Genomic DNA, 25,361 nt, shown 5'->3' with positions numbered 1-25,361 from the left:
TTGTTTTGTAGGAAATATAATTAACCACAATTCAAACATTTTTTTTTACAGATTTACAACATAAACTGAAGTCAGTGTGACTTGATGACAATTTCATCCTCTCTCCTTTTTATTTTGAACTGCGGGGCTCAAAAGTCGGTCGGACATAAAGAAATGTATATAAAAAGCGTCGGTTTCAGCAGGTTTATCTTTGGTACATTAGCATATACAGAAATAACTGAAAAGGGCACTTACACTAAACAAAGTCCTGATCCCAGTTTGCTTAAGGGGGATTATTTGATCTGTTATGTGAGAATGTGGAGGAGCTTTTATTCAAGAAAACTGTGTAAATCAAGAAAAGAAAGAGGAAAATGCAGGCAGAGGTACAAGGAGAGTGGGATAAACAAACATTACTGCTCATTTCATAACGTCTCAGAAATGTGAGCACGCTTATCTGAAAATATCAAAATATCTCTCAGGTAGAAAAACACACCAGAACCAGACAGATTTTTGCAGGACATAAAAATTTGTGTGTGCTGGTTTTTTCTTTTTACAGCTTGAAGAGGCTGGCTCCTTCTGATGGACTTGGCACAAAACATGTTCACAAGACTAGAGGTTAATGGATCGAAGGCGCCACATCAACCACAGCCCCCTCTGGAAGACAGTGTGAAAAATGTTGTGTGCTCAGAGGAGCTAATCCAACAGTCATTCTGTCTCTGCCAGAGTGGCTCTTAGTTCCCTGCGGGTCCCTTCACATCCAGAGACTGGTGGGCGGCCCCTGCCTGGAGGTTGCAGGCTGACGGGTCACAGTAACCATTAGGACCAGCTGCTCCGGGAGGTCCAGGTACACCGGGCTGTCCAGGAACGCCAGGTGGTCCCCTCTGTCCATCCCGACCATCCTGACCGTAGCCAGGTTTGCCTGGCTCACCTGTGATCACAAAATTAATTTTAGGATTCTTGTTGCTAAATTTAAATGATCACATGTTTTCGTGTCTATCTTAATACAACAGGCACATGCCTTTATATAGACTGGAAGTGTTTTTGATTGTAATGATTACAGCGACAGAAAACTGTTTGAATGTACATATGAGAATGTAGATATTGTTTTGAGACCGACTTCTACCTACCATTTAAGACAGAAGAGCAGATTTAAAAATTTTAAATTGACTCACCAGGAAGTCCGGGAGCTCCTGGCTGACCTTTAGGTCCTCGCACAGTGGGCCCTCTGGAACCTCTGTCTCCCATTTCACCTGTAACACAAAGACAAACATATTATTGTTTTATTTCAGAATTGATTCTCTCACATCACTCTAAAGGGCCACACTTGTCACTACTTTCATTACCTTTGGGTCCTTTCACTCCTAACATTCCTGGTGGCCCTTTGAGTCCTGGAAGGCCTCTTGGTCCAGCCTGCCCAGGGAAGCCATTGTCTCCTGGACTCCCAGGAGGCCCTGGAGGTCCAGGTTTTCCAGGCAAGCCAGCTACACCAGACTCTGGCCTCCTTAAACTAGCAGCTAACTGGGCCAGCTGTTCTGTTGGGGCACAAAAGGAAGACAATAATGAACCTGATGCAAACTGGCACCACGATGAGATAACATGTTTCAGTTGAAGCTGGCAATTATCAAGGGAACTTCAAGACATAACACTTTTTGATAAATCATGAGGTAGCACAAGAAGGCTAATTTCTGAAAGCCCAAAGCAGCACTGACAGAGGAGATGGTACAACAGCTCTTGTACTTGAGTTCAGAGTGAAGAAGAGTGAGGTGAAACTGTGGTCAAGATATCCCTCGAGCTTCTCCTGTTTTCCAACCTTTTTCCATAGAACCTCAGTAAATTGAGCAGAAAGGAGATAATACTCTTTATATCTAGCAATCAGCGACAGAAAATGTATGTACATCGTGCAAACGGAACTAATATTAATCTCCTGTGGCTCCTTGCTGCATGGTATTTTGCACTTAAAATTCCAGTTTCCTGGCTCCTGATGAAAATTCATGCAGCCGTTGCTTGACTGCTCTTTTTTATTTTTTGAGATTTCCTTTCCAGGCAGACTCTTTGCTTGGAGCAGTGGAGTGCAGGTCTGCTGGAGGTGAAATTAATTTTTCAGCACATCGGGTATAAAAAAATCATGAGTGTAGGAGATGAGTTGTGGAGACATAAGAGAAACAGAATGAAGAGAACAGAGGTTGCGACGCTCAGAGAAGAAATATTTCATCCATCAAATAAACAAAGACTGAAGCTTATTTCATGTTTTGGTTATGAGCCCTTCCCTTTCTGAACTTCAGAGGACTCAGAAACCGCCTAGATCAATGAGACAACGGTGGGGCAGCTCCATGTGTGGTTGTGTAATGAGGCAGCCTGCGAAAGATTAAAGTCATAAAATGAGGCACAAGGGAATGATAAATGGGGTCAAAGGCCCACCAGTTCTTACCTTGCATGACTCGCATGCAAACTTGCTTGATGTGCTGATCACTTGGCTCTTTACCCTGGAAGGAAAAATGGTGACTTAATAGATTTCATGACAGCGTCAACACCACACTACTGTTATCAAGTGAAAACAGCACTTCTCCTGTTCTACTGACTTGCTTTCACAACAACTGAAAGATTCCTTTATCCTCTTTTGGGTGTTCTTGGGTTTCTAAAACCTGTTTAAAAAACTCAAAGTGCATTGTGGTGAAGCTAAAAATGAGCCTTCCTTTCTCCTCTCCTGGAAAGTTGACATTTTGGAGGTGCAAGGGTTTCCCCCTTCAACAACAAGGGCACTGAAGTTCAATTGGGATTTTACCAATCTCAATAAGGAAAATGTTGTTTTTGCTCCCCTCCTCTGCAGGGATGTCAATTCCTGATTCACTGAAGACTGAGGTGGGTGCTAACATTTTAAATTCTCATTGAAACAACATTTTCAGAGCATCTTGCTGCTGGGGTGAAAAGTATAATACTGGGTGTTAAAATTATAACAAGGACATCAGAATAACAAAGATAAAAGTTTGGAGGGAGAATCATTCTGCCCAGAGGGACTCATTAATGACTACCTAAGTTTTAAATAAAACTAGTAAAAATATGTTCTGTAGACTTTAAGGAAGGAATGCTTCCAAAAGCCCTCTGTATGTTGTTGAGAGTTGACCCTAACTAGTAGGAAGCATGGTGAAAGTAAGTATTAGATGACAGTGTGGTTGATTAGGAGTGGACCTGCACAGGACACAGACGAGGTTTTATTAAAAATATTAAACAAATGAGATGAGAGGAAAAGAAAGGATTTGACTGGCGTGACAGAGGAGATTTTAAACACTTCCATGGCTTTTTTGTTTCTGCCAACGTTGTGTAAATTGTCTACTGTACGTAAGGGAAATTTGCTCACAAGGAGAAATAGTAGTTTTCCATTTTTGTGACTTTAAACATCTTTCGCCTACTACTACAGACGGTAGTCAGTTCCACTGTGCAGCTATCGCAGGTATCGTCATACACTTTCTCTTAAGTCTTAGTCTTGAAAGAATTGTATCTTGCACCTACCGCAGGACCCTGGGACCCTCTGACTCCAGGTAGACCCCTGTTCCCCTGCATGCCCCGAGGTCCAGGTGTGCCAGGCGGCCCCTCGATGCCAGGCTGGCCTCTGCTTCCCTCTGGACCTCGTCTGCCAGGCTCGCCGGGGTTACCAACCTTAACAGAAAATAAGGTACCAGACCAGAGAAATGTTACAAAGCTGCAGCCCTTACACTACAGTGGTTTGACACCACAGGAAAACACAGAGGTACCAGTTTACAATAATCTTTTTGAACTCACCTCTCCTTTAGGTCCAGATTCTCCTGCCTCACCCTATGACAGCAGTTACAAAACACAGAGGATGGAAACAGGGACAATTGTACTCTGGTGAGATTGTATTGTGAATAGAGATATTATATTGTTAATTTAATAGTGTTGGTATGACAACTTACAACATCCCCTTTGTCTCCTGGGTTTCCCTCATCACCTTGTTCTCCCTGTGAAAATACACTCTGTAAATGATTTATGCCAAGCAGCCCACTTGTTATTTCAATGCAAAATTACTATGAAGAGAGAATTCATATTTAGTATCAGGATTTCATACCTGCTCTCCTTTGGGTCCTGCTTCTCCACGTTCTCCCTGTAATAAAAGGGGTGGGGTGCGTTAACTAACTTAATGACGACTGCAGTGTGTTGTGGCTTGCAGAAACGCAGGTGTTCAGAATATTTGTCTACACTAGAGGGAGCTGATCAGCTGTTTGTTGTCCAGCATTAATCCCTCTCTTACTGCTTAAGACAATAGTCCTAAATCTGAAAAGGGTCTCTGAAGGGGACTGTGGTGTTTTCTTACCCTCTCTCCTTTCACCCCGGGCAGGCCAGGAGGACCAGGGAGACCAGGAAGGCCAGGGTCACCTTTGGGTCCCTATAACAAATGAACATGCACATCTGTTGAGTCATCTAAGCAGGGTTATAGAAAGTACTTTGAGATCAGCAGCAGCCTTTAAAAGATCAGCAGCAGCCTTTAAAAGATAATGCACTTTGCTCTTTTTTCATACAGTATAACACCTGCTAACATGGCAGAAATTGCTCAAATATCAGCAGTGATACAGTAAGTTATAGTAGATAACACCTAACTTAGCATTGCTGCTTATTCTCTCAGGCATGTTTGTGTGTGCCATTCCCCCTTTAATCACTGCTGTCTGAGGAATGCCAGGAGAACAGAGAGCTCATTCAGCCTGCTGCTTACAGGTCTCCCCTTACTGTGAAAATAGACCTCATGTGAGATCCAGCCTTGGTCTATTCTCTGAGACATTCCAGTGAAACAACAGCCAAGACTATACACTCTGAGGCATCCCTCCTTTTCAGCTTCTCTCATTCAGAGTATCAAAAAATGCAAGAGGTAAGTATTGTTTGGTGCCTCTCCTTGCCTTATCCCGTATGTCTTCTATTATTACTAATGATTGTTGGGTGTTCACTGGCTGCTGCCAAGGTTTTTAGAAGGACTTTGCTTTCAAAATAAATGCATGGATACAAACTAAACATATTTTAACACCATATATCACAATATAATCAAGTTGATCTAATTGTGCTCTACAACTCGTGTGTTTATAACTTACCCTGGCACCTGGCTTGCCGACTGGACCCAAAGGGCCTTGCTCTCCTAGATCTCCCTGTAGGGAAGAAGAAGAGAAAATGAGGAGAAAGTATAAGGGTTGAGTTTTAAATTAACATACGAACAAAAGACAAACATCCAAGCAGGCAAAATCACTCACAGGTTCACCGATAGGTCCAATTGGTCCCAGCTCCCCTTGTTCTCCGCGCTCACCCTGTGGTTCAACAGTAAAACAACACAATGAGACAACAGAGGTGACAAAAATCACGACAGCGTTTCAACACGTGCTGCCCACACTTACTGTTTTGCCAGCAGGTCCCATTGTCCCAGAAAGGCCAGGTTGACCAGCGTCTCCCTGTGGGAAACAACCAGAGTTGCTTTAAGATTTTGACAATTCAAACAAGAATAATGAATGGAAGAAACAATCGATAATATTTAATGATTGATCAAGCAAACAACCTTGGGGCCACTCAAGCCTTTTGGTCCAGGTGAACCAGGCAAACCCTAAAAACAGAGAACAACAATAACAGGGAGAAATATTTGTTACAACAAAGGAGAAATATTTCTAGCAGGTGTGTCATTCCTAAAGAAAACGCACCTCATAGGGCATTGCACACTGGTGCATAAAGATAAAATAGTAGATAAAAAATACATTCATTTGAAGGTGATAAAAGTGCTGTGGATATTTAAATCAGGGGATGACTTTTACGCCGACAAAATGTATCTCAGTACTGCCACAGTCACTCATGCCAAGTGATTCTCATTAGTGCTATTTATTAGAATAATAACAGGTTAAAGAGCTGTGAAGACTTTTTCTTCTGCCTGAGGAAGACAGCCGTCTCACACTTTAGCCTGCTGTATGTGCAAAAACACCACAGAGCAATGGAAATCAATAGCACTTGCTTGAAATGTCAACTTACAGAAAATAAGTCAACTTTATTCTAAAAACACGAGATGCAAACATTCACACCACTGTTTGTTACTCCAACACAGATGTGGAGATGAGTATTGTACTGCAGCATGCACAAGCTTTAGTGCTTTAAACTCCCCCTGGTGAGTTTACTCAGGTGCATCCAGTCAGAGTCAGTCTTGACAGTTTGAGGTCAAAGGTCACACTCACAGGAAGCCCCTGAAGTCCGACCTCTCCAGGAACGCCTGCCTTCCCAATGTCTCCCTGCAGGGAAACAGACAGTGAAAAACAGAATCTAATACTGCTCCACACAGCCAAATAGCCAACACATTTTAATGTGATAAACGTACTAGTTTTATAAATAAAGTAGCAGGAATGATGCTCTACCTTTGCTCCGGGCATCCCAGGAATACCTTCGCGACCATCTGGACCCGGTAAGCCCTGGTAATAAAAAGCATAAACTAGAATGAGTTCACACTGTATCTGAACATTAAAGCTTTTATTCATCATCATTGATCAGACACTCACAGCCTCTCCCTTGGGACCTGGAACACCTGTGATTCCTCGCTTCCCTTGAATACCCTGAACAACAACACAACAGTACATTTAATCCATTTGTGAAATACTGTACAAACCAGAGAATCAGCATTTATTTTCTAATTCTGAAAATGTTTGATGTGCCTACTAACCGTTTCACCTTGGGGCCCAGGCTCACCCATCACGCCTCTCTGGCCTTGATCCCCCTGCAATAATGCATTTAATCATGTGCTACTCATACATACCAAGTTTGCTGCAAAAATTAAAGCATTTGCATCGTGGGACAAACTTACAGTTGCCCCTGCAACACCCTGGGGACCTGGATCTCCATCAAGACCTCGAGCTCCCTGCCAGAGAACAATAATAGTGTTGGCATTGAAATCCGTTTAAAGAATAAACATTTGAGAAGACTACGAGTAATGGTATTCACCCGGAATTCCCGAGTAATTCAGGAAGAATCGGACGTACATGATGAAAGGTACCATTGGCTTAAAAATCATAGAAGCACTTACTATCTCTCCCTTGGGGCCCATCATTCCAGTGGCTCCACGAATTCCTTGAGGACCCTGAAACAACAAACAGATCCAACAGGTGCCTCAGAGAAAAAGGGAAGCTGACACAGTAAATGACAAACTGGAACTTGAAAGACTCTAATATCATCTAATGAATACAGTGTCTAACCGTTGGTCCTTGAGATCCAACCTCCCCTTGACTCCCCTGGTCTCCCTCCTCACCCTAAGTGAATGAAAGAGAAACAACACAAGCAGATAAACAGCATGAAGTTAATCAGATGAAACACACGGCAAATTAACTACATTACAGTGAAACCACATCCTAACGTATGATGCAATCCCATGGCGCCCCATCTCTCTGCCTCTCTTGTGCAGAAGAATTCAAACGGAGGCTGCTTCTAAATGTTAATTAGAAAATGAGGCAGCCATTCAGAAATGTGTTCAATACCCACTTTTTAGGATTGCAAGGGCGCAAAAGCAGACGATTTAACTCCAAATTAGCGTTCCCCTGCTTTGCAAATTACAAATAATTTATACACTGGCTCTGTGGTTGACCTGAGGAGGCATATCCATTAAGATAAATAGTGGTTCTGGTCTAAGGCTGAACACATTTTCCGTCATTAAAAAGGCAATTTCATCTTTTAAGTATGTGTATTAGAATTGGATATTAAGGAATGTAAACAATACATAGCTGCTAATGAAATATTACACAACAAACAGAAATGAACGCGTTTAAATGGGTCGGCATTTGTTTACCTCGGAGAGCAAGAGAGAAACGGGAACATATTCTTAATTTTTGGATTGAAAAAAAATCTGATTTCATATTCTTCTAATGGAGTTAATGCTTTTGTTTTCCAGAAAAGAGGAAGATGAAAGCTTCAGTAAGGCAGACTGTTGAATCATTAAATTAAATGTCTTCATTTTCTAGTGGTTTGATTAAGAACAAAGGCTAAAAAAATCTCTCTGTCTTTGTCTAGATTTTTATATCATTATTTGAGATATGTGATTACTGGAATTCATTTCAAATACAAAGTGAAGCACTGAGTGTTTTGTGTGTAACTGGGTCACACAATTTTTTTAATAATCAATCATGCTTATTTTAAATTTCAATATTCTAAAATATCATGAAACTATTCCCTTTCAACCCCAGCACAACATCTGGTTATACTATTGTTAACTTTAGTTCAAATTCATATTTGAGTGGAAAAGAGGCAAAAGGCCCCTCAAATGAAACTTCCAGTGAAGGAGAAAATCATTCACGGGGACGGAGCGCAGACTGACAGTAAATCATAACCTGGCACGGGGTGATAAAGGGAGATAGGCCCAGACTCATTTCCATTTATATAGTGCACAGACACATAACAGGGAGAGAGTAGTTGTGCTTGAACATCATTTCAAATAAATCCTCCTCTGTGCATTACAAGGAGTCAGAGGCATTACACACAGGCATGTATCGCATCCTCTTGAAATAGAGCAGCACAAATAATACTTCCCTTTTTCCACTTTTAAGTCATACATCGTGTTTTTCCCAATGTGGAGCATTGTGGCATGTGTTACAGTTGTGGAGGGAAATTCATGTTTTTAAGTGACTATTTATGCAGTTTTATGTGAGAATACATTCCCTTCGTTGATGCTGTTGATGTTTAGAACATTAAATGACTCGAAATACTTGGTTCCTGAATTGAACAAATTTTACCTTGTGCCCTTGTTTCCCAGGTTCTCCTGCTTCACCTTTTACACCCTTATGGCCCTTGAAACATACAGAAAATAAAAAGGTGCCTCTGTCAAACACAATGTATTTTGAACACTATCATGTTTTTCTAGTGTGACACAAACCTTCTCAACTCAGCTTCTCACCTTCATGCCAGGAAGGCCAGGATGTCCAGAGGTCCCAGGTGGACAAGAGTTTGGACACTAAATAACAACATAAAAGTCAGATATTATATTCCTGACAAAAACAAAAAACCTCATTCATAATCTCCAAAAAAGAAAGCTTTACCAGGTCGGCACTGCCTAGCATTCCAGCTGCACCCTGAAATTTGGAGAAAATACAAGTGAACAGTTTCTTATTGTAATTTATCAACACCACAAGGAGCTTGTAAATCACTGGAAGAAGGACAGCAGTGTACAACAGTGGCATCACTAACAAGGCCTAATTAATTTCATGGTCATATCATGCTCCTTCCCTTGTGAAATATGAAGTCAAATGTAATCATTTGCAAATCTTGTGATGCGTCACTTACTCTAGGCCCTGTTGGTCCACGAGGTCCCTGTGGCCCTCTCACACCCATTGACCCCTGTGGAAAGACATGACATGTATCAAAAAAATACACAAAGGGGATGAATGCAATGGGCTCTCCATTACTGCTGAATACTGGATTTCCTATTTTTACCTTTGAAGTCCATATTTCCATGTATAGTACATTGAGAGTTAAACCCAGATTGCAACTCTAACTGTATATCTAAAATCATTGCTTAGTAATCAAATGTAAGCAGATGCTGACAACTATAACCAAAGGACAAAATTCAAATTTAAACAAATCAACCTATAATGTAACAAAGACCCAGAGGCAATTTAGATAAAAGGCTGAATATTTGATATTTTGTACTGACTTTCTTGCCACAAATCTGGTTCTAAAATATCTTCGAATGTGTGAAATAAAATGCTGAATCCATCTGTCTTCAATTTGACATTTTGTTTTAATGTAAAGTACTTTTTCAGTATGTATGTCTGTTCTTATGAGTGTGTTTGCACAAATGTGTTTTGTCACAGATTTGTGAGGGTTGAGGGGTTGCACCCATTGGCCAAGGACAGAGCAGGAAACAAAAGTGAAAGTCTGTCTAAGCTAAGTATAAAATACTTCATACAGGTGAAGCCATTTTCACTGGATCATTTGCATCATTAAACCTCGTCTACAGATGATTTTAAATATATCCCATCATTACAAAGCCACTGATCCATATAAAACAATGTATCTGTACTGTACAGCCCTATATACTGTAGTGTAATACATGTAATATAATAAACTGGAGAAAGGGTATCATGCCACCACCTCAGTGCTCATGCTTGTAGTATTTGATGGTACAGGGTACTTTCTATCCTGTTGTTCTAATTTAGTCTTTTGCTCTGTTTCTACTCACGAGTAGTCCAGCTTTTCCCACTTCACCCGGAAGTCCTCCAGGCCCGGGTGGTCCCTGTTTAAAGTCACAGGTTTAAGGTATTTAATATTTAAAAAGTTAGTATAGTTTTAATATGAAGTGAGGCATTGATTGGGTAGCATGAACAAATTACTTACGGGGGGTCCATCTGGTCCAACACCCTAACGAGAAACACATACAGGTTGACTCAGTGTGATTTATATAATTTGGTGTACACAAGACAAGAAAGACTTCTAGATTATGTCATTTCCAGATGGTAGGGGTTGATCTGATCCTTGGAAGAAATGCTACTCACAGCTGCTCCACGAGGTCCAGGTTTTCCAGGTTCACCCTAAAGGACGACGATAAATAAATACATTAGATACGTCGACAGGTGTTGATACAAATACTGAAACAGTGTGGAACACAGGTCAAATTGAGCTGTGTGAGCCTGCAGACGGTGCGAGTTAACATTCCTCCAGCTTATCACATGACTGCGCTGGGCACACTTGACCCAGCAATGTTTAGCCTAATGAGGACCGATGTTGGGGCTTCACTCCCCACGGAGATTACATAGAAGACTTGCAGGATTAAGTCTCATTTGTCATGAGAAATTGGTTTATGCACTGCAGCTCTTGCTGCCATGCCAAAAGACTAGACAGCAGCTTGGCACCATTTCACTGACAGACTCTGAAGCAGGAAAGCAAAGGCTCATTAGTCACTCACTTTCTGTCCAGGGAGACCATCAGGCCCAGGATCTCCAATAGGGCCAGTCAAACCCTGCAAGGTAGAGACATCATTCTTAACTTACAACACATATATATACTTTCACCTTATATTTACAAATGTAAAAAAATGAAGTTAAATGTACCTACTACCTCAGGAGCCAATACTATTCCCCCTTCTCTGCCAATATTCCTAACTTCAGCATCAGATCCCCACACTTTACATCATCATAACACAAGCGTACTCCAGTGGGAGGAGTCCTATGTATTCATAAGTGGGATTAACTTGAGTACAACCCCCTCCCCTCAAGTGCTTCCATATATACTGCACTGCTGCTTCAAGTTTGTCAGTCACACTAAGATTAAACCTCCATTCTTCAGCACTTGATGACTTCCATGAAAGCGTGTTCAACTTAACAGGCACACAGAAAAAGTCAGCACCAGGGCAGAGGGCAAAACTCTCAGACTGCAAACCAAGCAGAGAGCTACATTCCTCTGGCTCATTTCAAACAAGCGCACCGACAGAAATCATTCCACACTGTTTTGAGGATTCTCAACAGGAGATACCAACAGCGGCCAGCCAACAAAGCTGCTATTGTTTTCAGAATCCTGGTAGATGTATCGAGGTATAATGAATCCTAATGCATAAAACATGTACACATCTACAGTAGTTTATAACAATACATTCTGAATGCTTGTTGAAATAAACCTTTGAGATAAGCTAATTTCACCCACAGCCCCTCTTTGTCAGTCTATCATCAGCCCCAATGTTATGTTTGGATGTTTTGCTTAAACTCTTAGGGGAGCTAAGTTAATTACACTCAGTCCCCAGTTTACCTTGCTAAAAAGGAAATTTGGATTTGTTCATCCTATTTAATAAATTCCTCACAATTTGCACACATTTTCCCCAGATCTCCTGCTAATCTGAAATTCCATTGGTCAAGTCTCTTCAAGACTAATAAGTGCTAACATAACCTATTTAGTGGGAGGATCACACTTTGTAGTTCCACCCCCTTGTGGTGACCTTGTTGTGGCCAACAATGTGGCAAATGCTATATGTATAAAACACAAAACATAGAGTACTCACATCATTTCCAGGAATTCCAGGTAATCCTGAAGAGCCGGGTTTACCTGCATCTCCATCGGGTCCCTAAAAACAAAGGTACCACATATGCACATGACTCGGTGAAAAGCCCTACAATGAAAAGCAATGCAATGCATCATTTTCAGTTATTATTAAATGTTATAGTTACAGGAAGACCGTCCTCGCCATCTGCTCCCCTTTCCCCCTGGAAAACAAGAGATTCAATTCTTTAAGATGAGCAAATAATCAACTATTCAAAAAGTAGTCTGCACATTATATGATACAGAACTGAGAGCACTTACAGCAACGCCATCAATTCCTGGGACACCTGCAGGTCCAGGAGGGCCAGCAGCTCCTTGGCTCCTCTAAATAAAATAATGAGAATAATATAATAAGAAAATGTCTACCAATTTTGCTATTTCTTATATTAACATACTGCTACACAGACTATATGAAAAAATGAGAACAGGTGCACCAATGTATTGTATGTTGCTAGAAGACATTGATACAGACAAACTGTGAAACAGCTTACAGTCTAGAGCTGATTTCTGATTGCAGAATCCATCAGCAGAATTAATCAGCATTTTGCAAAAGCAAAAGTTTAAAAAGAAGACTCCAGACAAACGTCACATCTCTGACTTTGGTCCTTGACAGATGTCCAATAAATTACTAGAAGAAACAATCTGAGCATCTCGCAACAATTACAGATAAATGGATCTTTGTTATTTAGCATGAATCCGAATAGCACCAGGTGAACACTCACCTGCACCTCTGTCACATCAGTCTATAGAGAGAAAAAAATAGAGAGACCAGAGAGAAGTCTTACTTGAGCGTAGCAGGTAAGGAGAAGTTGCAGAAGCAGAATCACAAGTGGCCCTCTAACGCTGGGGTCCCGAGCCATGATCTCCCCGTGGGCAGGATAGGTAAGAGTGATCCTTTCTCTGGGATTTGTTGGGTTGAGGGAGCCCCGACAAAACAACCTAACTGAATCCGCTTCAGCTATCTAGACCGTCCGAGGTCCCATAGCCATCAGGGGCTCATGTATATTCATACAATGTCTGGCTACAGGAAAGGATTGGAGGATTTGCAGGGGTGGGGCAGGGGGCACCGCGGGGAGGGGCCATGGCGCACACACCACCAATAAGAAAGGTCAGCGGGTTATTTAACCTCTGCTATGACCCCAAAATGATTTTATTCAAACTTGATTTTAGGTGTGACAAATTTAAGTGTGTGACAAATCTTTGGGAGAAAATAGAGACATAAAGATGCAGTAGCCTACTGGTCAACACATGCGTACAGTTTGGGTGCTGCTTGATTTTATTTTCCTCTCCATTAACAGCCATTTAGGCTCATCCAGCTTAGCCACTACTTAAAGACAGCATAGATGTATTTTTTTTAATTCTTCTTACCGATGTCCTGGCTGGGAGGTCATAACAAGCTTCTGTCCGGGCTCGCGTCACATCGCAGTGAATCAGCATTGACTGGAGCTCAAACTTGATAAATAAATGAAGGACAAAAATAGATTAGCAGGATTTTACTTTAACAGTTGTACAGTGTCGCGACTTAATCCTGGAACAAGTTCTCAACAAGTCCCGTTATCGTCACTATTAGCTTCCCAAGGCTGTTACATTACCAATTTAGCCTCAAGTCTGTATTTTCTGCAGCACACGATACAAAGACGAAAGCAGGCTATGTTTGCACAACAAATTAGTTACAGTCTGGGACTCATTATCACATCATGACTGTGGGCTTTAAACGCTTACATAGAGGTGATAGTGTGGTTAAAGCAGGTAAATATTAATTCTCATTAGGATATGCGTTCGTGCGTAATCGTGCACAATGGAGGCGCCTGAATCTGGTGCGGCACTGCAGGATGGTATAACCTGTGCACAGCTCGTATTCTTCACCACAACCTGCAACAAATTCCACATATTTCTCAGTGAAGCCTGAATGGAGAGACATCAGACTTAAACTACTGGACATTGTTACAGACAAACCAAACACGTGGGTGAGAAAACACAAGGATTCCCCAACTGTTGCATGTCGTGGACGCCTGAAGGAACAAGTCTACTGGAAGCAGAACCTAATCAAGCAAGGCTCTATAGAATTATACTATTATACAAAAGTAGCTAAGAGAATCTCACAATTGATGGTCTTTCCTTTCACAGTGTTAACATTACTGCAGCAATAACATGTAGGCTAAGTATTTTAATGTTCTAATGTCACAACTCCTGATGCTCATTAACAAAATACCCTTCAAAGAAAAATAAACCGTAATATGAAGGGACACACAAAGTCATGATATGTTAGTCAGAAAATGTCACAAAAAAGCATTACCAATTCATCATATTTTATGAGATTTAAGTGAATAGAATGGACATCAAATACTAAGTCAAGAAGAAAGTAGTCTCATTTTGTTTCTCTTCAAAAAAAAGAATAGGCCTAAACATATCAAGTGTCACAAAATGGACATTGACAGCTAAAGATGTCTGCGAGTGTCTGTGCTTTAACATAGAGAAACTTGATTACTTTCCACCAGTGCCCAATCTCTCTCTCCTAGGATGAACTGCTGGGGATCCAGTGGACTGTGGTAGAATGTGCTTCTCTAAAATTTCAGAAACGTAGTGGCAGTGCTATAATAGACGTACCGGAATTGCCATCACTGGGTTGTCCTTGAGCTTTCCTATCAACGTGAAGCCATCCAAACTAACTTTTTGCCGTGGTGGTATACTCTGAGAACCGATCGCGACACAGTCCACGGATAGGGTAACAGAGCGCATGCTGACGTCCAGTAGGACTTTGTGCCACTGATCATTGAAAAGAAATGCCAGGGGGCTAAATACAAGAGTCTGCCTCCCGTTGTCCTGCGCTGTGAAGGTAAACTCCAGAGACTTAGACTCTCCATTGAGTCTGACGGCCAGCTGCTCGTTCCCATTCACATCCTGCATTTGCCAGATATTCCACTTTTTATTGATGGTGCTTTCACTCATGCGCAGCATCGCCACAAACGCAAACTCCTCCGGCAGTCCCAGGGGATAAGCTGATCTGAAACACAGAGGATGTACTATTATTAAATCCGCAGGTTACATCTTCCAGTAAAAAAATCAATATTCCAGTAAGGTTTATGAAGTGTGTGATACTAGGCCTACGTACTGAAGGTAAATTGTATCATCTCTACTGTAATCACATAGTCCCCGTTTCATCATATAAAATGTCATATGGTATAGTATCTTTAGTATCAGAAGGAATATTATGGTGCAGACAACAGTCTGTTGTTCAGGACCATGGACAGGGTAGGGTCAATGGCGTTATACCAGCTCAACCACTAGGTGTCAGTGTTCACTCATACTCCATTTCAACGTCCTGCAGCTCACCTCGTGTTGATTCTGAAGTTGAACGCTGGGCCTATTTGATAAGCAACCTGCTGAGGAGATGATCCAGTAACCTTTTTAACAGTGCCCCTTCTTGCCAGCTCAGCAATGTGGAACTGGGACATAATATAAAATCCTAAAGGTACAGGGACAAAAGAGCGGTTAAATGCAAAATCATCTCAGAAGTCATGTAAGACCTTGAGTAGATCCTACTCCATGGTGCAAAAACCTATATCTTGTATATTTTATTATGGTGTTTAAGTACTGCTATAGTGATTATTTAAGTGTTTGTAGTCAAGTGTCAAACAATAAACCACAGGCCTCTATATCTTCCAAGCTATAGTCTCACACAATGACCTTTAACAAACATACAGCATCTCATTTGTACATTTTACTGTAGGACTAATATTATGTAGTTTTTTTCAATGTATGGGCGGGGCAATAATAAAGCAAAATAAAAAAGCAAGCTGTGCTTTGTTTTTGTGAATCCACCTGGGAAATGATCCTCCCCATTGCTGATCTGAGGGCACATGGTCTGCTGCTCCTCATGAATACCAACTTGCGATGAAAATCTCACAGCTGCAAGACGAAAACAGAAAGCAGCCCGTTAGAAGTCAGAGTGTGTGTGTGTGTGTGTGTGTGTGTGTGTGTGTGTGTTGTGGGGAGGGTATAAAAGCTCAGTGTTTGGAAAGCTGCACAACTGCCTTGAATAAATATTAGGCTATCTCTGGCTGTTTGTGGTTTCCTCTTTAACACGTAAGCTCTACATTTGCCTGTTTTTCCACATCTGGACAGGAAGTTGAAGGTCTTTATCAAGTTTGAATAAATCGTTCACATACAACAGATTCTTCCTTTCTCCATTTCCCAAGTAGGGGGGCAGCATTGTATTAAACACCTGACATTGCTCAAATGTATGACTCAGGGTATGACTGTAATATTGTATTTATATTATACTAGTGCACAGTTGAGTCTATACACAGGCACACAGCAGGACTGCCTAACTGAGCAATGTTAGTGCTGCAATACACACACACCCACACAGGATGCATGTGGTTCTATAAGTGCCTTATGTTAATGAATATCAAGTAGCAGGGTTTGTCTCTTCAAAAAAGAGGAACAGCAGTCTCAAGTGCAAACTAACCAGCTGAAATATGATTTACAGATACAGTATGTGGTGGGTTGACACACACTGATGATTGGCATACAAGTGACCGTGACTCACCTTTGTAGCAATGCACTGCTTTTAAAAGAAACGAAATGTTCACAATATTTTGTCTCTCTTTGTCATTGACATCTCACCAATTACACCTTGCAGTGTAGACGACTACTTACGCTGAGAATGAAGTCTTGTGCAAAGATATTGTGGGACCACACAGCAGCAGCACAATGAGTACAGAAGGATATGTCTGGAATGCAATCAGAAAGAAAAAAAACTCAACCATAACATCCATTGCATTATGACTGTGTGCTGGCATCAATTACATGTCACATTACTCACAAGGCCACTATTAAGTAAAATATTTACCTCTTTACTCCACCCATTTCATAGCTTGATCTGGAAATAAAAAAAATATCTGCTGCCAGATGTTTCTACAAATAGGCTTCCAGGAGAGAACAAAACCCCAGAGAGTTGCTCCCTCAGCAGGAGTGAAGAACCTCAAGTCACAGTGAGGGATCTCTTATAGGCTTGACTGTTGTCATTTATTTGGGGGAGTGAGTCAACAGTCTCCACAGTGTCCACTTTACATTCCACTTGAGTTCTCCTGTTCCCACCTGGGATTATTGTTAATGTTTTTTCAGGCACACGATTACAGTATTGAATCCCATTTGTAGTTCTATTTTCGTGATTGTGTATACCATAAGTAATACCAAGTAAATTAGCTGTGAAAAAGATAATGTTAACCGGTGTTGGCTTTATTTGCCCAGCACTCCTGGGATCTACATTGTCTGTCATCACTATGGTTGCAATGTATTTAGACAGCATTGTGTCCACTGCAGTCCAAACTGAAAATCAAGAGACGCTGGCTAAGAAGCAATTCAAGCTGTTTGCTCTGTCAGCTCAAGAGGCAGGAAAAAAAATCACATCCTTTTTTAAGGAGTCAATTCTTGAAATAAGGTGTAGGACTTGTATTTTTCATAACATCCAGAATCCATTGAAATTTATTGTGTTTATTACCAGGAAACACAGCTTTGGTGTTTTCCTTTACATGGAATTTGTTTTAAGAATTTGGAAATGTTAGCTCAGGGAAATAATAAATGAAACTGCTGACTGCACATTAAAGTCCCTCCCGCATGTTTCCTCCCCATATCCTGCTATTTTTATTAAATTGATTGCTCTCTATAAGCACTGATACTTGAAATTTGACTTACCCACAAAGAACACACTGCACATACTGTAGAGAACAGCACTTACATCCTTTTTTGTTGGCAGGTCGCTTTAAGCCAAATCACAGTTGGTCTGCCAATTCAGGCATACACACAGGGAAGAAAAAAACAAAACACAAGACACAGAAAAGCACGTACAGTTACAGCCACCTACACAGCCTTGCTAGGCCTACCCAATGGGCCTATACAAACCTTAAATAGGAGTAGACATTCATGAGAACTTTTTTTATCCTACTCATAATAAATGATATGCATAGTGTCACAAGATGTGTAAAATATCAATAACTATTAAGAATAAGGCCAACTATTTTGAAAAACCTCCACCAGAAATGCCAATGGCCAACCTTTAGATGTTTGACAGCATACTAGGGATATAATAATAACAATAATGATAATAGTAATAGTACATTCCATTATTATTATTAGTAGTAGTAGTAGTAGTATATAATATAATAAATAGTAGCGTTGTTATTGTATAAGTATTATTGCAAATTATTACATATAACTCTTTAGTTGTATTTACAGGTAGCAATTTAGCATGTGGCGTCAACTGCGCCTCTGGTATGTGCAGTAACGCGCAGTTAAATGTTCGTCAGCGTACAGCTGGAGCTGCGCCTGTCGGCTCCTCAGATTGAGTACAGTTAGCTCGATGCCTAGCAAACAGCACTGTTTAGAGAGATACATGGCCAGTCTACTCTGTGTTTCATTTTAAGGGCGTTTCTCCTACACCGTTCACCACACAAGGAAGGTAAAAAGTCGGCACAGCAGTGTTATATGTCAGCATCTCACAGTGAAAGGACGACGAGAGGACTGAAATTGGAGCTAACGTTGGTTAGCTAGCTAATGTTAGCTTGCCAGCGCAATGGTAGGTAGCGTTTGCTTGCCTATGCGGCTAACGTTAGACCCCAGTGTTTGGCGGGTGGCTAACGTTACGCTAACTGTTACTGTTAGCTAACTGGCTATCAAGTGAGACTTTGTCGTCGGTCTGTTCAAGTGCGTTATGGTGTGTCTTTAATGGATCGTTCCTGACCTTTTGTGGGCCCCAGAATGTTGCTTTGGCAGTAGCTTCCCACCTGTAACCCGAAGGATACCCTTGCAGAGATTCTGCCGATCAGCTAGAGACCTTTACCTCACTCACTGACTGTAGATATAACATCCACACCATGCAACGTTAGCTAAGTAATATCTTAAATAGTTGTTTTCTAGCTGGTCTGTATCAGTTTTGGGGTTTAGCTGTTGACAGGTCCCCCTTTTATAAAAGACGCTCCCGTCATGCGATGTTTGTTAAGGCCTTCTTAATGTACCTTTGTATATGTAACTTATAAAACTAGTTATGTATGTTTTACTTTTACCTTCTCCGAGGCGGGCAGTTGCATTGAATTATCTTAAGTGCCAGTTAGATTTTCTAATTCCTTATGAGCGATTGTCGGAGTTTGTTTATGGAAATGTGACATTTTGCATTGGTGTGTTTTTTCCAAATGACAGTTTTGCATTTATTCTAATGACGTTCTCAGAAATGTTTCAGCGGACATACATAATAGCTCAACTTGACAGGTTAACGTTAACTTAGTTGGTTTATTGGCCGCAAGATTTCAGCATTCCCAACAGTCAACGCCTTACTTTACATTTAATATTATTCGTATTACTAGCCTTTACATAAGTGTAATGTTTCGTCTTGAGACAGTGCTGTTAAAGCAGTTGCTCCGACGACAACTGAACTCAAAATCAGACCCTCAGAGGATCACACGTAATTTTAACTTGCTTTTAAAGATCACTTCTTCCACGAAGCCAGGCATGTTTGGATATTAACATACCTGGTACTATTTTCTCTGCACCAGGTATCTGTCAAATTCATGTTGTCTCATATTAGTTTTTACTGGCATGAACAAAATGACACGTTGTCTATAAAGTGATGATTTATTAATTTCTTACATCACTAATTTAGGGAGCATCTGTGTGATTGCCAGTTTCATTCTGCCCCTACTACAGCCAAAAACAACCAAATGGCCTTTTCCTTAATTAGATGGGTTAAAAATGTTTGCATTAAATGACAAGGATGTCTGTTTATTTCTAACACTACCAATAGGTGGTATTATATCTCAGGCCTATTTTTGCAGTGTTATTCATAGTATTTTCCCTTACCCTTTCATACTAGTGCTATACTTGTCTGTGCTGTTAACCAATTAGGCCAAGAGGAGAGAATGTCCCCTATGCCAAATGTGGACCTCGTGCCCTAGTAATAATTCCCCTAAAAGGTTGACCATTACTGAAGTCATATATATTCTTAAATAGTGGTCAACTGATATGGGTTTGCAATGGCCAATGGCAATATTTTGAGAGCGGGGCGGCAAATGGCCAATATATAATGTTGATATCAAAACAAAGAAAAGTCATTTATAATTCCATTATTCCATGCAGAATACAATCTAATATACATGGTTAACTAAGCCAATAACGTGTTGTTTTATTTATAATTATTGAAATAGAAAAATCCATTGGGTTATGCTGTAGATTTGAGAACGTGACTGGTGTTTATTAAGGGAGAGTGAGGTACAGTCTGTCCGAAGTGACTTCATTCAGCTGCATTTCTCTCTACAGTATAACACTATATATAACGCAAGCCAGTAATGGTTTTAGATTAGTTTAGATTAGCTGCCATTTATGATGTGAGAAACGTGTTCACATTTAGAACACAGCAGATGTGTCTGCAGACATTTTACATTTTACTTATTGGCCCGGTTAATTGTTCTATCACTATTCTTAAACTTGATCTTGTGACTGTATGAAAACCGCTCATGTTCTTCTTTTAATGGTAATAGGGATTGGCCTACTTGTGTCTCTAGTGGAAATTCTGTATTTAAACTTTTTAATATAAGTGAAAAGAACATTTTGACAAAAACCTGTTTGCTTTCTGTTTTCTTTAAAAAAAAAAAAAAAAAAAAAAAAAATTGTCCTGGAGGTGAAGTGACTAATTTGATTACTTTTACCTGTAGGCCTACAGGTGTATCCCAGATGATGTAAGGCAGCTCTGCCTGTAAAGACCAAGATGGCTGAAGTCCAAGCCACAGTGGAGTTCTCTGTGGAGCTCCACAAGTTCTACAATGTGGACCTATTCCAACGAGGGTGAGTATTGTCTCTACATATCTGATATCCTGTTTCTTTTTGGTATTTGTGTTTCCAGCAAGTGGCAATTCATTAATGCTTTATATATCTGAGCTAAAGGTCTGGGGTCTAAATGTTCACAGTAACTGGCCGACGTTTCTAAAAGTTAATTTAAATTTGTTATTAATTGCCATAGTCCTGTAGGTGATAGTAAAATGGTAAATCTGAAACATGAAATGTGTGTCTTAGGAAGGCCAATATTTGACTTAACAAACAGACATTTTTTGTTTCATGGCACTGAGTTCCCATTTCAGTGTATCATAGCATATTACACTAAATAAATCATGCAGCAGTCACTTAGTGGTCACTTTGTGTCACCATAGGAAACAAGCTACAGCCCAGATTTCCCATACAAGTTAAATTGTAATTTCCTGCTACCTGATACAATTATGGTTGTGGCACTGTATTGTATGGTGTCCTGTCCGTCCTTGTCACACTGCCAAGTAGGAATAATGCATCCATCAAATATATGTGATTCCCATTGTTTACTTTTTTAGCAAACATCCAGCAACTGTGTCCAACAGACACAGAATTACCATGTTTTGTAGAAAAGTGATTCTTGTTGTTTAAACTGCCCAGCTCTAACAGTTGTCATCTTTAACATCTGGAAATACGGTAGCAGAGTAATAATACTTCGCTTTGCTGAGATAAAACTCCTACTCTATGCTCTTGGCTCAGTGCTTTAAAGACTCGGGTTTACCACATGAGTGACTGCCAAAGAAGTGCTCATTATTCATTTATGAAAGGTGTAGTGTCATGTTACAAGTAGAGATACTTGGAGCTAACCTGTGCAGTTTGTCCCCCTTTTACTGAGCCTCCAATGATGATCTGGACCAAGCTAATGGTGCTCGTTTTTTATACCAGTATTCATTTAAAAAAAATGTGTCTGCATTTTCAGGTTCTACCAGATTCGTGCCAATCTGAAGGTGCCTCCCCGGGTCCCACACAAAGTTGAGACCAGTCTGCTTCACCCAGGAGGTAAATGCATTTGTGAAGATGTGTACAGTCTAAACAGTTTTTTTTTTTTTTCTTACTGCATTTAATCTTTTTGCATTGCACACAAGGCATCTACACACACAACACTACACGTTTCTGCAGAATGCAAAAAGTAATGCTCTGCTGCTCTTATCAGGGGGCTGTTTGTTTCCCTGTAAAAGTAGGCGACACTAATTAAATCATACTAATACTTCAGGCACACTTTCATTTTTACTTAAATTTAATTTCAGCTCTCAGATATTAGGGCTTTTTCAGTGAAAACAGTTATTGTTGCAGATTTGGTTTACTTTTTGTTGTGTTAGCAGGGAGCTGGCAGGGCACTTGCTTATGTCACATGCCCTTCCTTATTCTCAGTGTGTCTCTAAGGCATATGCCTCACCCCTTGCTTGGAGACCTGCACTGCTCCTTTCACATAAAGCAATCAGTTCTTTGTTTCATGAGTTGTAATTCTAACACTTAAATGCTCTGTTCCTTCTTTTTCTTTGCTCAACAACTGCACATTCATCTTCAACCCAAACCTAATAAGATATACCTATTCAGATAACTTTAATCACTTAATTGTTAATTTCACAATCACACAGTTAATCTTAGGGGTTTTTTTCTAGGCTCAGATCTGGCATTTCCTGCTTTGGTCCAAGATGATGTCATCTGCAGCAAAACTTTCCAAATCCTGTACAAGAATGAAGAGGTTGTGGTCAATGATGTCCTCCTCTTTAAAGTGATGATGCTGCTGGATGAGAAGAAGGTGAGTAATTAGTTTTTTGCCCCCAATCCAAAATATTTATTTATCCCAATCTCTTGTTTTTCTGTGTGATGCCACTGCTCTCTGCCCAGTTGGCCTAAGTAGACATTAAAGTACATTAAAAGCCAATCCAATTTAGATGAGTATGTTTATAGCTGTGTCCTTCTGTAGTTTTTGTTTAAAGTCATTAGAGAAAGGAGTTGGTTTGGAACATTTTGTGGCATGAACTTGCAAGCACATTTTGGGAGTTCAGATGCTTCTTCTACTAAAATCAGCCCATTAGAAGCGTGATGCACCTGCAAAATGTCACTGGAATGAAGACAAAGTGATTTATTTATTATCCCAAGGCAAAGTAGCTGTCAGATTGAATATCTTCATCAAAATTGCTTCCGCTTATTTGTTTGTGCCGTTCTGCAGTTTACTTTAAAAGCCCTGTGTTTGGAACAGGGAGGTTCAACTGTTCTGTCAGGGCAAATTGTAGTGTTTTTGACAGTTGATGTGTCCTCACAGCAGTGGATCACAACAACTAAATGCTTGAAAATACATCATTCTTATTAGATCTGATACCATCAAATATAAAAAATAACCTTGATTGCCACAATACAGATCTGGCACATCAACCTGGAACATCTCTTGGTTTTACACAAAGGCTCTAAATTTGAATGTCTACTTTTTTTCATCAGGTGGAGGAGTCCCTCAATGACATGGATTTCCAGCTCTTCTTGGATTTGTATTTCACAGATGGTGATTACACGTAGGTGTTGCAACATTTTAACGTCTACTTGTGTGATTTGATGTTTGCACCTCTTTAACAAATGAGGCACTTATAGGTTCCTCTGTATCTTTCTTATTTAATTTCCATAGGCCAGATGATCCAGGCACTCTGCAGAATATCAGTGGACGCACACTTCGTTTGCACTTTAGCCTTCAGCGAGGCATCCACCAACACATCAATGTCATGTTTGACTACTTCCACCTGTCTGTCATCTCTGTAGCCATTCATGCCTCCCTAGTGGCACTACATCAGCCCCTTATCAGGTCAGTCTACTGCCTAACCCAAGAAATCATGTGGACACAGAAGAGGGCCATTTCTTGCACTGAATGTAGTTGTACATTCATGCACAGGTGTTGGAGCTCGCTCATGAATCTCTATCATGTTATTTACTATTATTGTTCATTGTAAAATCCAACACAAACCTTTTTGCTTATTCCACACAACAAATTTAACGTTGCAGCTCAAGTAAACAACATAGCTGTTGAATTTTAACTTGACATTCATGTACAGCAGTTAATGAGAAACAGATGAAACCTGATTAGAAGTGCCCCATAAAATGCTTGTGTTGATTAGCTGAGTTTGATTTCACTCCATTTGTTTACCTAGTTTGCCACGACCAGTGAAACCCACATGGCTTAATCGCAACGCTCCAGCACAGAGCAAAGACTCAGTCATTCCACCTCTGGAGAATGTGGTGTTCGGCAGCAGTTACGTCAAGCAAGTATCACCAGATGTAAGTGAACGCCCTTTATAGCAAGGACAATGTCTTTGGAAATCTCTTATAATTTGTAGATGCTAATAAACCTTTTGAGCTGTTTAAAAAAAGTCTAGAAGATGCCAACATCATATAATGTTACATTTTCTTTCTAAATTACACTGTATTTGCACTTTATAAACAGTAAATAACTGTCACAAACCTAATTATAACTCAAGATATGCCGTGGAAGGCTTTTATGAGGGTGAAATAAAGCTGGATGGATAAAAAGAGCCTGGACTGTGATTTGACAGTCTAGTTTTGAAGCACAGGGAGATGTGTTGGGCTGTTGACAGATAGGGCAGCAAAAGAGGAAACTATCCGACCATTGTCACGTTTGGGCAGGAGTAATTGGCCTCTCCTGACAGAAAGGTGGCCAGCTAAAACTGTGCCTGAAATGCAGTAATGTGAATGTACCAGAGCCACTCAGGCAGAACGCAGGCAATGCCCCACATCACTCCTTGATGCATCATTAATGGGCAGCTTGGAACAACTATTCATTTCACCACAGGGATCTGTGCAGAAGCTTCTATAAAGCATTGTCACGTAGATATTTCACACAATATAAATGTCTAGTTATAACTGGCAGGTTAATCTGCTGTAATGAATGGGGCTGTAGTGACTGTGCCGTGACATACATTTTTATGAACCACTTTTCTTTTCTTCTCTGTGTGATAATTCTGTGTACATTGAATTCAATAAGAATCTTTTTAACAGTCTGTTATTTACATTTACATTACATTTACTCATGGCTCATTGGCAGACGCTTTTATCCAAAGCGACTTACATTTGAGGAACAACATACAAGCATCAACAGAGCATCAAATACAGATCTACAACTGACAATACATACTAGTAAGAGCAGCAATAAGTACTAGTAAGAGCTCACAGTACATATCACATCAATGGGGTAAATACCTAGGGAAGGAAGTAAGAGTTAACAAAAAGTGCAATCAATACAAGATCATTGTAGGGGATAGAAGAAGAGGAGCACAGGAAGTGCATGTTAGAGGTTAGGAGTTAGCGGTGTTATAAGAGGAAGTGTTGTCGGAAGAGATGAGTTTTCAAGAGCTTCTTGAAGTTAGAGAGGGACGCCCCTGCTCTGATGGCGTGTGGTAGCTCGTTCCACCATCGTGGTGTCACAGATGAGAATAGCCGGGACTGGGATTGCTTTGTGTGAAGGGATGGCAGAGCCAGGCGGT

The 25,361-nt window shown here is 40.5% G+C and overlaps 2 protein-coding genes across 3 annotated transcripts in view; one reads left to right on the top strand and one right to left on the bottom strand.

Moving 5' to 3' along the window:
* Positions 1-71: 71 nt before the first annotated feature.
* col9a1b (collagen, type IX, alpha 1b) lies at positions 72-19,091 on the bottom strand. Of its 2 annotated transcripts, XM_038737518.1 has the most exons (39): positions 18,761-19,091; positions 16,871-16,900; positions 16,678-16,751; positions 15,838-15,924; positions 15,349-15,481; positions 14,623-15,019; positions 13,384-13,467; positions 12,738-12,758; positions 12,277-12,339; positions 12,144-12,179; positions 11,978-12,040; positions 10,892-10,945; positions 10,482-10,517; positions 10,324-10,347; positions 10,169-10,222; positions 9,271-9,324; positions 9,027-9,059; positions 8,885-8,941; positions 8,724-8,777; positions 7,197-7,250; positions 7,028-7,081; positions 6,809-6,862; positions 6,668-6,721; positions 6,507-6,560; positions 6,366-6,419; positions 6,189-6,242; positions 5,528-5,572; positions 5,370-5,423; positions 5,229-5,282; positions 5,073-5,126; positions 4,307-4,378; positions 4,061-4,096; positions 3,909-3,953; positions 3,757-3,789; positions 3,487-3,633; positions 2,408-2,462; positions 1,323-1,511; positions 1,152-1,229; positions 72-907 (listed from the first exon to the last, which is right to left on the bottom strand). In XM_038737518.1, exons 2-39 carry the CDS (start codon positions 16,885-16,887, stop codon positions 711-713), a joined length of 2,778 nt encoding a protein of 925 aa, XP_038593446.1. In that variant the 5' UTR covers positions 16,888-16,900; positions 18,761-19,091; the 3' UTR covers positions 72-710. The 2 variants fall into 2 exon arrangements, with proteins under 2 accessions (XP_038593446.1, XP_038593447.1); XM_038737519.1 differs by lacking the exons at positions 12,738-12,758; positions 13,384-13,467; positions 14,623-15,019; ... (3 more) ...; positions 16,871-16,900; positions 18,761-19,091 and adding an exon at positions 12,801-13,064 and having other exon boundaries at positions 711-907.
* The window catches only part of fam135a (family with sequence similarity 135 member A), a 19,902-nt gene continuing 12,856 nt past the window's right edge, over positions 18,316-25,361 (top strand). Inside the window, exons 1-7 of the mRNA XM_038737517.1 lie at positions 18,316-18,595; positions 20,724-20,853; positions 21,791-21,870; positions 22,494-22,633; positions 23,314-23,384; positions 23,495-23,668; positions 24,012-24,138. Coding sequence (XP_038593445.1) covers positions 20,777-20,853; positions 21,791-21,870; positions 22,494-22,633; positions 23,314-23,384; positions 23,495-23,668; positions 24,012-24,138 — 669 coding nt within the window. The 5' untranslated portion in view covers positions 18,316-18,595; positions 20,724-20,776. The remainder of the gene's footprint in view (positions 18,596-20,723; positions 20,854-21,790; positions 21,871-22,493; positions 22,634-23,313; positions 23,385-23,494; positions 23,669-24,011; positions 24,139-25,361) is intronic.

The sequence above is a fragment of the Micropterus salmoides genome, unplaced genomic scaffold, assembly GCF_014851395.1.
Source record: "Micropterus salmoides isolate LMB-PRFRI ecotype aquatic unplaced genomic scaffold, ASM1485139v1 Ms_hic_scaffold_22, whole genome shotgun sequence".
Classification (NCBI taxonomy): Eukaryota; Metazoa; Chordata; class Actinopteri; order Centrarchiformes; family Centrarchidae; genus Micropterus; species Micropterus salmoides.
The sequence above is the reverse complement of the archived record's forward strand: the minus strand, read 5'-3'. Positions and strand labels throughout refer to the sequence as shown.